This window comes from Microcaecilia unicolor, chromosome 3 (assembly GCF_901765095.1).
Source record: "Microcaecilia unicolor chromosome 3, aMicUni1.1, whole genome shotgun sequence".
Classification (NCBI taxonomy): domain Eukaryota; kingdom Metazoa; phylum Chordata; class Amphibia; order Gymnophiona; family Siphonopidae; genus Microcaecilia; species Microcaecilia unicolor.
In genome coordinates this window covers 311,555,972-311,571,352 of record NC_044033.1, presented here as the reverse complement: position 1 = coordinate 311,571,352, position 15,381 = coordinate 311,555,972, and the positions used below count along the sequence as shown (strand labels likewise).

Here is a 15,381-nt window from a genome sequence, read left to right as displayed (position 1 = left end):
CACGCTCCGGTTAACCGCATGCATTTCTTTGGTCCCAGACCCTTGCACTTGAGCGGATTGCACTGTGTGTGTATACATATATACACACATATATATATGTATTAAAAAAAAAGTCTCCCACCCCTCCAATTTTCATCTATTAATGTATAAAACTAGAAATAACCACATTGTGGGTCAGGATCACAAAATCCATGACTGGGGTTGTGACTTGAGTGGGATCTCCACATAGGTGCATCATTCTGCACCTCTGGGGTAGGGATGGAGGAGGTTGAAATTATTTGTCTGATCATGGAGTCATGGTCACAAAGGATCAATAAGCACAAACCCTCAGTTGACCTAATGCCTTATGGATGGCCAACTGGGTTATATTGGGAAGGATTACAAAAAATAAAAATAAAAAAAGGTGAAGCTTCAGAATCACAACTGTAGACCAACAAAGAGACCGGGGGGGGGGGGGGGGGGGGGAGGGGGGGGGAAGAGAAGAGACACTGAGAAAGATAATTGTTGGGGCAGAACGACCAGTAAGAAAACACAGTGGATGATAGAAAGGGATATAATAGATGAGCATCAAAGAGGAAGGGTATAGATGAGGAAGAATGACTACCCCTCCTCCTTTTCACAACCCCTGACTTGAAAGTCCCAGAGGTGTAAACCTGGGATTTTCAAGAGACCTGCATTATGCAGCTGCCACTTCCTCTTAGAACTGCAATCTTCATCTTAATCTATATATTAAAATGCAGGAGCAGGAAATCAGCCCCCCAAAAAAGCTCGCAAACCAAAACATGAGCGTAAGCTAATAGACAAAGACTTTTGATGTTGCTGTCTAAAAACTAATAGAAGTAAAATATCCTATTTCTGCATTCAATTACTTACTCCTGAGCTCTTAAGGCCTTCTTTTTAGTATGCACACCAAGAAATGTCCACATCATTCCATATTTAAAAATAATTTTTCCATAATATCTTACCTGATAATTTTCTTTCCTTAAGACCCAACAGATCAGTCCAGAATATGTGGGTTACACGCATCTACCAACCAGCAGGTGAAGACTGAACTATCTAAATTGAGATTTGTCAGAGAATGGTGTGCAGCTGCATTTTAGTACTTTGATACCAAAGCAGTAAAAAAAAAACTACAGAAAGCTTCTCCTCTTAAATTTATGAACATAAAAAGCCAAAACTTCATAAGCACCGCCATACTGGGAAAGACCAAGGGTCCATCAAGCCCAGCATCCTGTCTCCAACAGCGGCCAATCCAGGCTTCAAAAACCCGGCAACCCCCCCCCCCCCCCCCCCCCCCACAAAAAAAAAAAAAAAAATTTATGTTCAATGGACTTTTCCCCTCAGGAATCTGTCCAAACCCCCTTTAAATTCCGTAAGGCCAGCTGCCATCACTACATTCTCCGGCAACGAGTTCCAGAGTCTAACTACATGCTGAGTAAAGAAAAACTTTCTCCAATTTGTTTTAAATCTACCATATTCTAGCTTCATCTTGTGTCCCCTGGTTTTGTTGTTGTTTGAAAGTGTAAACAAACGCTTCACATCTGTCCGCTCTACTCCGCTCATTATCTTGTAGACTTCTATCAAATCACCTCTCAACCGCCTTTTCTCCAAGCTGAAGAGCCCTTACCTTCTCAGCCTTTCCTCATAGGGAAGACGTTCCATTCCCTTTATCATTTTCGTCGCCCTTCTCTGCACCTTTTCTAATTCCTTTGTATCTTTTTTGAGATGCGGCGACCAGAATTGGACACAATACTCGAGGTGCGGTAGCACCACAGAGCGATACAACGGCATTATAACATCCACGTGTTTGTTTTCCAACCCTTTATTAATACTCAACATTCTGTGCGCCTTCTTAGCCGCCGCAGCACACTGGGCAGATGTTTTTAACGTCTTATCAACGATTACTCCCAGATCCTTTCTAGGTCTGTAACTCTAATGCAGAAACTTGCATGACATAGCTGTAATTCGGGTTCCTCTTACCCACATACATCACTTTGCACTTGTCAACATTGAACTTCATCTGTCACTTGCACGCCCAACCCCCAGTCTCTCGAGGTCCTCCTGTAATCTTTCACACTCCTCCTGCGACTTGACGACCCTGAATAATTTTGTGTCATATGCGAATTTAATTACCTCACTAGTTACTCCCATCTCTAGGTCATTTATAAATATGTTAAAAAGCAGCGGTCCCAACACAGACCCCTGTGGGACCCCACTAACTACGCTTTTCCACTGAGAATACTGACCATTCAACCCTACTCTTTGCTTCCTATCTTTCAACCAACTCTTAATCCATAGTAATATCCTACCTCCGATCCCATGACTCTCCAGTTTCCTCAGGAGTCTTTCATGAGGCACTTTGTCAAACGCCTTTTGAAAATCCAGATACACAATATCCACCAGCTCCCCATTGTCCACGTTTGTTCACCCCCTCAAAAAAATGCAGTAGATTGGTGAGGCAAGACTTCCCTTCACTAAATCCGTGCTGACTTTGTCTCATCAGCCCATGTTTTTGTACGTGCTCTAATTTTATTCTTGATAATAGCCTCTACCATTTTGCCCGGTACTGATGTCAGACTCACCAGTCTATAATTTCCCGGATCTCCTCTGGAACCTTTTTTAAAAATCGGCGTAACATTGGCTACCCTCCAGTCTTCTGGTACCACACTCGATTTTAGGGATAGATTGCATATTACTAACAGTAGCTCTACAAGTTCATTTTTCAGTTCTATTAATACTCTGGGATGAATACCATCAGGTCCTGGTGATCTCAGTTCTATTAATACTCTGGGATGAATACCATCAGGTCCTGGTGATTTACTTCATAAACTAAAACCACGTAGAACTGAATATGCACCTTGAAACCAAAAACATGGAACTACCTGTTGGGATTAAAGGAAAAAATATCATCAAGTAAGAATTTTACCTTTATCATCCCACAGATCAGTGCAGAATATGTGAAATGTAGCAAAGCAATCCTCGAGAAGAAAGGGACAGAAGCAATATCCAGCCTGTAATGTTTGGCAAAGATATTCAGAGAAGATATGTGGCCAACCTGTAAATTTCCTCAAAGAAATAGCTGAAAATTACACCCAAGAGGCTACAGCCCTCAATTGGAATGAACTTTCAAGACTGGAGGAGGTTGCTTCCTTACTCATACACAGTATAAGCTGGTTGAAAGAAATTCTCATCTAGCAATAGTGGCCTTAAGAGACTGGAAACCCTTTGTTCTGGCCCACAAAAATAAATGATCAAAACAATGAGTCATTCATACACACCAACACAACAAACATCCAACTATTTCAAAGAAAATTCTTACGAATGATCCTCAACTGCAGAAGGAAGATAGAAGCAAAGGCAGATTCAAATACAGAGCCTCTTTTGGTAAAAAGGATGGAAACATCCAAAATTTAAACACCTGCCTCTGTCAAGCAAAGAAAAGGATCCATTCATACAAGAGAACCTGTAGCTCTGGAATTCTTCTAGAAGTAGTAAAAACTACTAGAAAAAATATTTTCAGAGTAAGGCCCAGATGCACTAAACCTGAACGACCCTTTTAATGACCCTTAACGAAGAAATTTTCAAATGTAGCATGCATCAAAGGCCATTTTCCGAGGAAGCTAGCAGCTAACGAAACTGGAATGCAAATGAGAAACTACCATTGAAATGTAGACAATTCGGAATGCACTAACCATACGAATGATAGCAACGATTCACTTACCGCCAGAAATTTAACGTCAGCTCAGACCTGTCGTTAAAGCCTGAGCCGTCATCTCCCCGCTGCCCCCTGCACGATGAAAAACCAAATTGCTGGCATGTTTAAAAAGAAAAGTGGCTCCCTGCTTCCCTGTGCCTAAAATAAAAAACGAAACTAAATTAAAAAAGGATCGGGAGGGGGCAAAGGCACTCATCAGCAGCGTCCTGTATGGACGGCCTTGCCTTGCCCCCCCCCCCCCCCCCCGAAGTCCCCGCTGCTCCGATTGTGAAATAAAAGCTGTTAAAAATGAAACCTTTGCAGTTGCTGGGCTCCCCCTCCCTTCCTGTCTCTCTCTTCTTCAGTCAGCAATGCTCCGCCTCCTGCCCTCCTCCACCTCCGTGCCCCGCCCCCCCGAGTTCGTCCCCGCCGCTCCCCCCCTCCACCGGACCCCCCCTCCACCATAATGGCCGGTGCAGCGCCTCTCACCTATGTTTGAAGGCGCTGCACGGGATGGATCAGCTGTTCTTGATCTCTTCTGTCTCCTCCGATGTCTCCTTCTTCTTCCTGTGTCCACCCTCCTCTGACGTCAGTTATCTATGGCCCAGTTCACATGCCCGAGGTCCAAGACTGGACAAAAGGTGCCTTTCTTCTTTGGGATGACAAAATAGACTGGAGTCTCAGAACATATTCAATCTTGGTGAGGAACTGGAACCATGGTCCCCAGCTGCAGAAGAGTGTAAAGTAGATTCAGTCATCTTTTTGCACAGGGCTTTGCAAGGGGATTCTTTAAAAAAAAAAAAAAAAACACAATGGAGAACAAGAAAATTCCAGCTTGTATTTGTCCCAAATGACCTCCAGCACCCACTATCTATTATCTTGGTCCACTCTTCTAAAAACCCTCAAGAAGTCCCTATTAGGTCGGGGGGGGGGGGGGGGGGGGGAGGAGGAGGAGAGTGGACCAGAACCATATCATTATTAAGAGTAGAAGGGCTGAGGGAAGCCTCTTATCCTGTGACAGGAAGATTATTCTGAAATCTAGGCCTCTGGTTAGAGCAAAACTTGCCTGGACTATCTCTCTTCTCTGAAATGAGAAACACTGCTTAGAATAAACATTTAAAAAAATAAAAAAGTCCACCCTTTAGGTTTGTCCTCCAGGAAGCACCGATTAAGTTAAGTCCTTCAACAGTCTCTTGTTTTCTCCAGAGAGAAACACGTCTGAAAGGCAGACTACCGAGTCTATACTTCGATGCAGATTCTGCAACCCAATGACAAAGCCATAATAGTCACCTGGCTAACAGTCAAACCCATTGCCTTGGCTGAAATTTTTAAGAGATCATAAACAGTGTCCGCCAGGTATGCCAACCTACTTCTAAACATGTAAAAATCCAAGCAAACCGTGAAGTTCTGATTATCTAGCTTCACTCGCAAGCTGTACCCAGTGGAGACAAGTTCTAACCACCTAAGAGCAACACCTGCAGCCTGAAGCGATAATGCAATCGCTTCAGAGGAAAGTTGTAAATGCTGCTTCCAATCATCTATCTTGTACATATTTAAGACCTGTACCTTCTACTGGAATGGTAGTCTTTTTAGTCAGTGCTGTAATGGTCTCCAACTCCTCTGGGAGAATTGGACAATTTAGCCATAGCTCTTGCTACTTCCAGACTGGCATCAGATGTTTTCCATTGTGCAAAAATGAGTTAATGCATGGCCTCATGCACAGGAAAAGCTTTAGGTAACTGCTATACTAGGACCCGATGTAGAGGCTGATGCCTGGGTCATTGGAAAGGAAGCATTCCACACCTTAGTTATTAAGGAACGTTTCCCTCATAAAATATCCTGGCTGCTAAGGGGTCATTCCCTTCATCGGGAGGGAGGGGGGGGGGGGGGGGGGGGAAAGAGTGCCCCTTCTTCCAAAACATCCCTAATAGGTGAAGATCCAGTCACAGATAAAAACACCATCTGAATGAGAACCTGAAAAACCGATTCCACATCCACTGCCAAACTCTTCCTTTTAGCAGATAAAAAACTTCCTGAAGCTGAGGCGCTATCCCTATGCCCTCCTGAGATGAATGGCATTTAAAATAAATGGCCTTGGTGCATAACAAAAACTCAGGGGAAAAAGGATGAGGCACTTCAACAGTATTGGCTGATACATTAGGCAGCAAAACAGGAGGTACCAGGATTGAACAAAGCTGCAGCTGAAGAACAGGGCTCTAAAATGGCAGACGTTCTTGCACTTTGCAAGGAAAATCTGCCTCCTGAAGTGGCCATAAAGAGTCAGATCAATTTGTAACATCGCTGTTTAAACCCCCTCTGGGAGTGTCTGCCAAATGCTGTGGCTGAGGGAAAGACACAGAAAAAGAGGCATAATGATTTGAAGCCACTCTTCTTGCTTCACAGCTGAAGCAATATTAAAGCACTTCTGCCACCACAAGGGAGAAGAAAGAGTGCAAGCAGATGTCAAAGACAGAGAAGATGGTAAGGGCAGCCGAACTGGACTTAAGAGTAGTTGTGTACTCACCAATATCTGACAGGACCCTTTCTATTCAGAATTCTCTTGTTAAAGGACATATCCCTGTACACATACATCAATTGCCGCCACTGAGCCCCCACAAAAAAGTACTGCAGCTTTTTGCTTCATTTTTGTTTTAAAGAGGAGAGAAACTTTGCAATGGAGTGGGGTAGGGGACCTGGCACCACTAGGTATACCCTTTAGAGTATGGCAGAAGTAGTTTTGTCCCCCAGCACAACTAGCTCCTGCTTTCTTTTTTTGTCCCAATATCTACAGATAAGCCCAGAGCTGTACAGTGTCCTATCATCTGCTGGAGACAGAGAACTACTAATTTGCAGCATCTGCACGCCGTTCTATATGGCAGAGTTAAATTTAGATGTATCTTCATCTCCACCTGCTGGTTCTGGACTGATCTGTGGGATAAGGAAGCATATATGGAAACAGCAGTGGCCTAAGAACCAGTTTCAAATTTTTGAGCTTGAGCAACTCACTTAACCTTCTACTGCTTCAACTACAAACTCTGATTGTGAGCTCCCCAGGGACTGAAAGACATCCAACGTACCCTGATTCAATAACTTTGAGAGTTAAGATGCCAAAGTTGAAAAATTAGACTAAGAGGCTCATTTTCAAAGCACTTAGCCTCCCAAAGTTCCATAGAAACCTATGGAACTTAGCCTCCCAAAGTGCTTTGAAAATATGCCTCTAAGAATATTTAACTTTCTCACTTTTCTAAAAATCAAGCTCAAGTTGTGTGTGCCCCAGAGGTACAGTCAATGGAGGGTGACATGACTTGCCCAAGATCACAAGGAAGGTCACTAACCCAGGGCTTCCCAAACTCCTTGGGATCCCCCAGATACTTGGGTGTTCAGGATAGCCATGATTAATATGCACAAGATAAAGTTAGCACACATTAGGGGTTCAGAATATGTACATTTCACCATGCATAATTTATTGTAGATACTCAAAATCTGACTGGGTATGGGGTCCCCAGAATAGGTTTGGAAAGCCTTATTCTAACCAGGCTGATCACATACGCGATTGTGTTTAGCAGTAATTAAAAAAATAAAATAAGTTAACTCCCTATTTAATAGAAAAACAGAAATAGGGGCTCCATTTTGAAAACAACAATCATATCAGCTTTCCATACATGCTCATATCATGAATTCCCTCGTTTCACCAAGGAGGGAATTCATGATATGAGCGTGTATGGAAAGCTGTTATGATTGTTGGTTTCAAAATGGAGCTCCCTATTTCTGTTTTTCTATATTATTTTATATGTATCAATATCCACCAACAATATGAATCTGTCTCTCTCAAATAAAGAGTTTGACACTCACATAAATGTCCAATATAAGGCTTCGTAGGTGCTACTTTTAAGTCCATAAAAAAATAACAGTACTAATCTGTAGCTTTCAAAGCTGGCAAAGGACAAGGAAAAATACATTTTGGAAATTGTTGCTTAGTGTAAGGGGCCTCTCTGGAAATGTATACACTAGAGCAGGGGTTCTAAATCCAGTCCTTAAGACACACCTAGCCAGTCAGGTTTTCAGGATACTCACAATGAATATGCATAAAATAGATTTATACAGAATGGAGGTAATGCATGATTCCCTGCGGATATTCTTTAAACCTGACTGGCTAAGTGTGTCCCGAGGACTGGGTTGAGAACCCCTGCTCCAGAGCATAGGTTACAAAGAATAAAGTGGGAAGTGTACCAATGACTTCAGAACGTTGAGACTACACTGGTATATAAAAAGGAGTAAACTTTATTGTAGACTCGACACAGTAGTGTGTTTCGGCCACAGGCCTGCCTCAGGAGTCTGTGCTAGAATCTCCAGTTCTTATCACCGCTGCAGCAGCCAGAGCTAAGGACAGATGCAAAACTCTCTCTCCAAAGATCCTCGAGCCTGGGGCTGCATGCCTCAATGTACTGTGTCGAGTCTACAATAAAGTTTACTCCTTTATAAACCAGCATAGTCTCAACGCCATGAAGTCATTGGTCCACTTCCCACTTTGTTCTTTGTATCTATAACTCATGGGATTTAGTGTTCATCCACTCTGTGGAGAGCCTTCCCCAGAGCATAGGTTCCCAATACACGTTACGCGTACACCAAAAGTATGAGATATCAAACAGGGGGTACAAAACAGTGCCCAACCACCGACTCAAGTAGAAACTACATCCTTTCCCTCCCTGATGCCTACGTGCTTCTTCACTTACTGCCTCCCTGACTTCGTGGCTACATGCTAATCAAAACCAGGGTCGGGGCCATAGCCTTGTGAAAGCTGCTGGCAGCTCTTACTGGCCCTGCTCTCCTATGATTTAGCTTCCTAATTTAGAGAGGCAGAACTGGCAAAAGCCATCAGCAGTGCGCACAAGGCTATGTATGGCCCTACCACTGCTTTCAGATTGCTTGTAGCCATGGAGTCAAGGAGGCGATGGATGAGGGAACAGGTAGGTGGCAGAGAAGGAAAGGACACAGTTTGTTTAATTTTGCCGCTGCAGAGACAGTAGCAGCGAGAACAGATAGCTAGGAGGTGTCAAAAGAATGAGTGACCACGGGTGAAGTGAGGTAGGAAAGAGGGGAGGAAAGGAGAAGCTGCATGGCTTAGTGAGGGGGGAGGGGAGGAGGAGGAAGAGAAAGATATGCCCAGAGGAGAGTTACTGAGCATGGGGAAAGACAGAGACACAGAAAAGGGAGGTAGATGATGGACAGGAGACTCTGGCAAGAGAAGAGACAAAAAGCATAAACCAGATACTGAGACCAATATGATTAGAAAAGAAAATGATCGAAGTTAGAAAAGTAATTTATTTCCTATTTTGTAGTTAGAATATGCACATTTTTGGAATGCACTTGGCTTGCAGAAGTTGAGAAACACTTTTATAGAGTGCATATTTCCAATCTTGTCCTTACCAATGTCCTGCTCAATGCAGCTCTTGTCATCGCAGGTTGATATGTGGTGGCCAATCTCTGCTCTGGGAATTAGATGGCGAGCATTAAAAGGGCATGTTGCCAGCTGCTTCACCACATCAGGATGATTCTGCAGAAGACATTGCAAATGAAAATCTCCAATTACAAACACTTTCCTCCAAATCCTACATTCTAGTTCTACTACTAATCTCCATTTAAATCTCCAGAAAACGAGGAAAAATAAAATAAGCCCTTCAGATTTACAGGGAATCATTTTAGCTATATAACAGGCAAAACTTTAGCTCATGATTCTCTGTTAATACTGCAAATTTGTCAGCTAATGCTTATTGCCACAACTTTTCACTCGAGTCTCAGAAAAAACATGCAACTCAAGTAGGTATATGTTTAAAAAAGTAAAATATTTTTTTTTTGTTACATTTGTACCCCGCGCTTTCCCACTCATGGCAGGCTCAATGCGGCTTACATGGGGCAATGGAGGGTTAAGTGACTTGCCCAGAGTCACAAGGAGCTGCCTGTGCCTGAAGTGGGAATCAAACTAAGTTCCCCAGGACCAAAGTCCACCACCCTAACCACTAGGCCACTCCTCCACTCCGCATTTCCCATTTCCAGATCTTGCCAGAACACTCTGCTTCCTGAACACATTCAGCCTGTGGCCAACACATATCACAACTGGATTAAGCAGCTGATCAGATAGGTCAAGCAAGTCAGACATGAAAAACGAGAATGCATTAGAAGTCTATTCATGATTTGTAGGCCATGCTAGACAAAACCTCAGACCACCACAATGATGCCAAGGAAGCACAGTGATAAACCGCACACTGCAAAATTTTAGGGTGCTGACAATATGTATTTCCAAAACTTTCAATACCGCTCTGACCAGCAGAGCTGTATACAGCCTAAAATAAAAAGAAAAACTCCATTAGAGCATAGGAAATTGTCGATCACACTAAGGGTTGAGAAAAAACTCCATTTCAAAATGGGAAGGGATAACAATCACACAAAAATCAACTAAGAGAAAGGTAAAGGTGGGCAGAGAAGGATCAAACAAGGGTAGGATTACAAAGGAATGGGTATCTGGTGCTTATTATACAATCAAGCCAAACCAACTAGTGTTGTTCAAGATTGTTCCTAATCTACGTCACCTACTAGTGTTGTTCAAGAGCCTACTCCCCCTTTCCTCAGCTTATTATACAATCTCAACGAATGCCTGTTAAGAGCGCCAGGTAATTAATTCGGCTTTAAAACTCTTAAAAGAGCATACGAGTAGAGAAAGAAAAATGTCCTGTGCTATGTGGATTCTAAGTAAGCTAACCTTGGACTAGGTAATACCAATCGATGGTCATTTATTGAACGAAGGGTCCAAGTAGGGCAATAGGGAATGGTCAAGCAAGAAAGAATCAGGAATACCAGTTCAAAGAGCCTTAAAAGTAATGCAACTTTATATATAATCCATTGTTCAACGGGAAACCAATGGTCAGAACGATGAGCATGACATAACCACCCAATGGCTGTATTCTATAATGTTTGTAATTTCCACACTGTAGAGTGAGGTAAACCAGCATAAACAATATTGCAATCAACGTGTGATGTGAAAAAAAAGCAAGAATTAATGCATGGAAATTAGAGGTATCAAAGATGTCAAACGGCTCTAAGTTGATGGAAAACCAAAAAACTGGTCTTTGGAAGAAAAGAGTCAAAGACGAAGCCTAAATATCGAAAACTGGAGAATTGAATGATGGATGTACCAAAAAGAATAACAGGAGACGGAAATGGCAAAGGGGCGCCAGAGAGCCAAAATGCAAATGTTTTATCTTTAAAATGAAAATCGGGCACGACACCCAGAGAGGCTCCTGGCTGCTTAAATCGCTTGTCCCTAGCCAATTGCAAATGTTCAGTGGCACTTAACCAGTTGAAAATTCAGTTAGGGTCTGAGCCAAAACCAGCTACCTTGTGGGCATTCCAGGGATGGAGCTGACACTTATGAAGTTAAGTGCTGCTATTCAGCCTCTAACCACACAAGATAAATTGCATAAACTAGGCCACATAAAGTCCTATCTTATGCATAAGAGCATGAGAGTAAGCAATACTGGGTCAGACCAGTGATCCATCTAGCCCAGATGAAATTGAAAGAAGCCAAGAAAGATATACATCTGGAAAAAAGTGCAAGAACAAATGGCTAGAAATGTAAGGAGGGGGTGACAAGTTTCTCAGGTATATTAGTGAAAAGAGGAAGACTAAAAATGGAGACTGAAAGATGCTGTGAACCGCTATGTGGATAATGATGAGCATCAGGTAACTACGATTTAGATTATTCTTTCCAACATGAATCACTTTGCACTTGTTCACATTAAATTTCACCTGCCATTTGGATGTCCAGTCTTCCAATTTCCTAAGGTCTTCCTGCAGTATTTCACAGTCTGCACATGTTTTAACAACCTTGAATAGTTTTGTGCTATCTGCAAATTTAGTCACCTCACTCGTTTTGATTTCCATATTATTTATAAATATGGAAAATAGCACCGGTCCCAGTACTGCTCCCTGCAGCACTCCACTGTTCACCCTCCTCCATTGAGAGAAATGACCATTTAACCCTACCCTCTGTTTTTTGTCCAATAACCAATTTCTAATTAACACCAGAACCTTGCCTCCTATCCCCATGGCTTTTTAATTTCTCAGGAGCCCCAAGAGGAATTTTGTAAAAAAAAAACCTCTGAAAATCTAGATACGTTACAACCACTGGCTCACCTTTATCCACACCTTCTTATACTAGTTTCCACTATTTTTCCCTGCACAGACGTCAGGCTTACTGATCTGTAATTTCCTCTGGAACACTTTTTAAAAATCAAAATTACTTAAGCCACCCTCCAATCTTCAGGTACTATGGACGATTTTGATGACAGGTTACATATTAACAGCAGATCAGAAATTTCATGTTTTGAGTTTTCAGTACGCTGGGGTGTACCCCAGCGTTTCCTATGTCCGATTCTGGAGTACCCCTCACCAGACAGATTTTCAGGCTGTCCACAATGAATATGCAAGCCACTTAAACCTTCATTGTCCCAGATACAAGACTTAGATTGTAAGCCCTCTAGGAACAGATAAAGTGCCTGCATATAATGTGTACAGCAGCGCTATAGAAATGATCAGTAGTAGTAGTAGTATTTGCAAATAATGGAGGCAGTGTATACAAATCAGGTTCATGCATATTCATTGTGAATACCCTGAAAACCTGACTGACAAGGTGCACTCCAGGACTGGACGAGAAACACTGGTGTATATCATCAGGTCTACGTGATTTATCACTCTTATTTTGTAGATTTGGCTCAGTATGTCTTCTAGGTTCACCAAGATTTCTTTCAGTTCCTCCACATCACCACCCTTGTAAAATCATTTCTGGTTCAGGTAGATCTTACATCATCTTCAGTAAAGACTGATGCAAAGAATTTATTCAATCTCTTTGCTATAGCTTTGTACACCCTGAGTGCCCCATTTGCTCCTTCATGATCTGATGGTCCCACCGATTCCCTGCTTCTGATGTACCTGAAAAAGGTGTTACTGTGAATTTGCCTCTACAGCAAGTTTTTCTTCATATTCTCTTTTAGCCCTCTATCAATGCTTTGCATCTGCTAGCCAGTGCTTATGTTGCTTATTTTCTTCATGTGGAACCTTTTTCCAGTCACTGAAGGATGTTCTTTTGGTTGTAAAAGCCTTTTTCGCTTCACTTTTTAACCATGCTGTCATTTGCTCTTTCCACCTTTGTTAATACATAGAATATGGGAAAATTAGGTTCTTACCTTGGTAATTTTCTTTCCTTTAGTCACAGCAGATGAATCCATTAACTGATGGGTTGTATCCGCCTACCAGCAGGTGGAGATAGAGAACACTGAAAAACCACAGTGACCCTTGGATGGCTAGCCCCTAACTGCCTTCAGTATTTGAGATTTCCCAAGCAGAGTGAACCATAAAGGTATAACAAACTTTCCTCACAGCAAACAAATGCCCCAGAACAGGAGCAAGAACCATACAAAGGAGGGACGATCTCAACCTCCTGTAGTAGAACATCAAGTAGAAATTCTGAGAACTGGTTTCCAACTTCTCCCAATGAGATTTATATCTGCAGCAAAGATCTGAACAAAAAACAAAGTCAGACAGGGAGGGATCATGGATTCATCTGCTGTGACTAAAGTAAAGAAAATTACCAAGGTAAGAACCTAATTTTCCCTTCCTTGTTATCAGCAGCAGATGAATCCACTAACTGATGGGATGTACAAAGCAATCCCTACTTAGGGTGGGAACAGGCCACACCGTGAGCAAGCACTTGTGCTCCAAAAACAGAGTCCTGCTTTGCTGCAACATCCAGCCTGTAATGCCGGACAAATGAGAGCTGAGAAGCCCAAGTAGCCACACTACAGATCTCCTGAAGAGAGAGTGCACCTGTTTCAGCCCACGAGGAGGAAATCGCTCTCATGGAATGCGCCTTAAACACTTCAGGCGGAGACCGACCTGAAAGCAGATAAGCAGAAAAAATGACTTCCTTGAGCCAACGGGCTATAGTGGCCTTAGACGCCGGACCTCCACACCGAGGACCTGATAAGACAAAAAGGCGATCAGAAGTCCTGAAGTCATTTGACATCTGTAGATACTGCAACAGCGCCCTGCGGACATCCAAAAGATGTAACTGCCCAAAGGAGTCTGGGAACTCTTCCCTAGAAAAGGAAGGAAGAAAAATGGGCTGGTTCAGGTGAAACGCTGAAACCACTTTAGGCAGGAAGGAAGGCACTGTACGTACCGTTACTCCGGACTCCAAGAACTGCAGAAAAGGGTCCCGACAGGACAGCGCCTGCAGCTCAGACACGCGTCTAGCCAAAGTAATGGCCACCAAAAAGACTGTCTTGAGAGTCGCATCCTTCTCCGAAGCTCGCTTAAGCGGCTCGAAGGGCGAACACTGGAGAGCCTTCAACACCAGCCCCAGGTTCCAGGCCGGACAGGGCAACCGGATGGGAGTACGGAGCCTAAGCACCCCTCTGAGAAATCGGGCAATGTCCGGATGAGCAGCAAGGGACAAGTCAGCGACTTTCCCTCGATAGCATAACACTGCCACTTGCACCTGCAAGGAATTTGTAAGCCCTCCTGCAAAAAATCCAGCACTGTCGAGACTGTAGCCCGCGTTGGTGTGATCGCCTTTGAAACACCCCACGCCTGAAACTTGCGCCAGATCCGAGCATAAGCTGCGGAGGTGGACCGCTTGCGGGCCTGCAAGAGAGTGGAGATGACCTTGTTAAGAGTAGCCCTTGTCTCTCAAATGCGCCCTCTCAATAGCCAGGCCAAAAGACCAAATCGGCAGGGATCCTCTGTAGCCACCGGACCCTGAACCAACAGGTTCGGCATCAGGGGCAAATGAACAGGAGCCTCCACCAGCATCCAGCGGAGATCCGCATACCACGGACGCCTTGGCCAATCTGGAGTGATGAGAATCACCAGATCTCGGTGCTGTCGAATCCACAATAGGACTCGCCCTATCAAGGGCCAAGGAGGGAATACATACAGGAGGCCCAAGGGCCAGGGTTGAGCCAGAGCATCCAACCCCACCGAGTGAAGATCTCTCCTTCTGCTGAAAAAGGTACTTTTGCGTTTGCACTTGACGCCATTAGATCCATTCCGGGAGTCCACCATTTGGCACAAATCTGAAGAAAAGCTTCTTCTGCCAGTTCCCATTCCGCCGGGTCAATTTGATGACTGCTGAGAAAATCGGCTTGCACGTTGCTCTGACCTGCTATGTGAGCTGCCGACAGAAGCTGCAGGTTGAGCTCGGCCCAGTGGCAAATCTGAGCGGCCTCCACAGCCAGGGCACTGCACCGAGTGCCTCCCTGACGATTTATGTATGTCACCGCTGTCGTGTTGTCTGACAGAACCCGGACAGCAAGCCCCTTCAGAGTCTTTTGAAAGGCCTTAAGAGCCTGGAATATCGCTCTCAGTTCCAAGCAATTGATGGACCACCCCACTTCCACGGGTGTCCACAGACCCTGAGCATAGCTTCCCTGGCAATGTGCTCCCCAGCCCACAAGGCTGGCATCTGTTATCACCAGGCACCAAGAACGAAGCGCAAGAGGCATTCCCTGGCGCAGCATCCTGTCAGAGAGCCACCATTCCATACTGAGCTGGGCCACAGGGAGCAACGTTAGTCTGCGTTGATATTCCTGGGACATTGGAGACCATTGTTGAAGCAGAGCCATCTGCAGAGG

The 15,381-nt window shown here is 43.9% G+C and overlaps 1 protein-coding gene across 5 annotated transcripts in view; it reads right to left on the bottom strand.

Moving 5' to 3' along the window:
- LOC115465071 (gametocyte-specific factor 1-like) overlaps positions 1-15,381 on the bottom strand; it is a 153,901-nt gene that overhangs the window by 87,693 nt on the left and 50,827 nt on the right. For all 5 annotated transcript variants that reach the window (XM_030195471.1, XM_030195472.1, XM_030195475.1 and 2 more), the window contains exon 5: positions 9,122-9,248. In XM_030195471.1, coding sequence (XP_030051331.1) covers positions 9,122-9,248 — 127 coding nt within the window. The remainder of the gene's footprint in view (positions 1-9,121; positions 9,249-15,381) is intronic.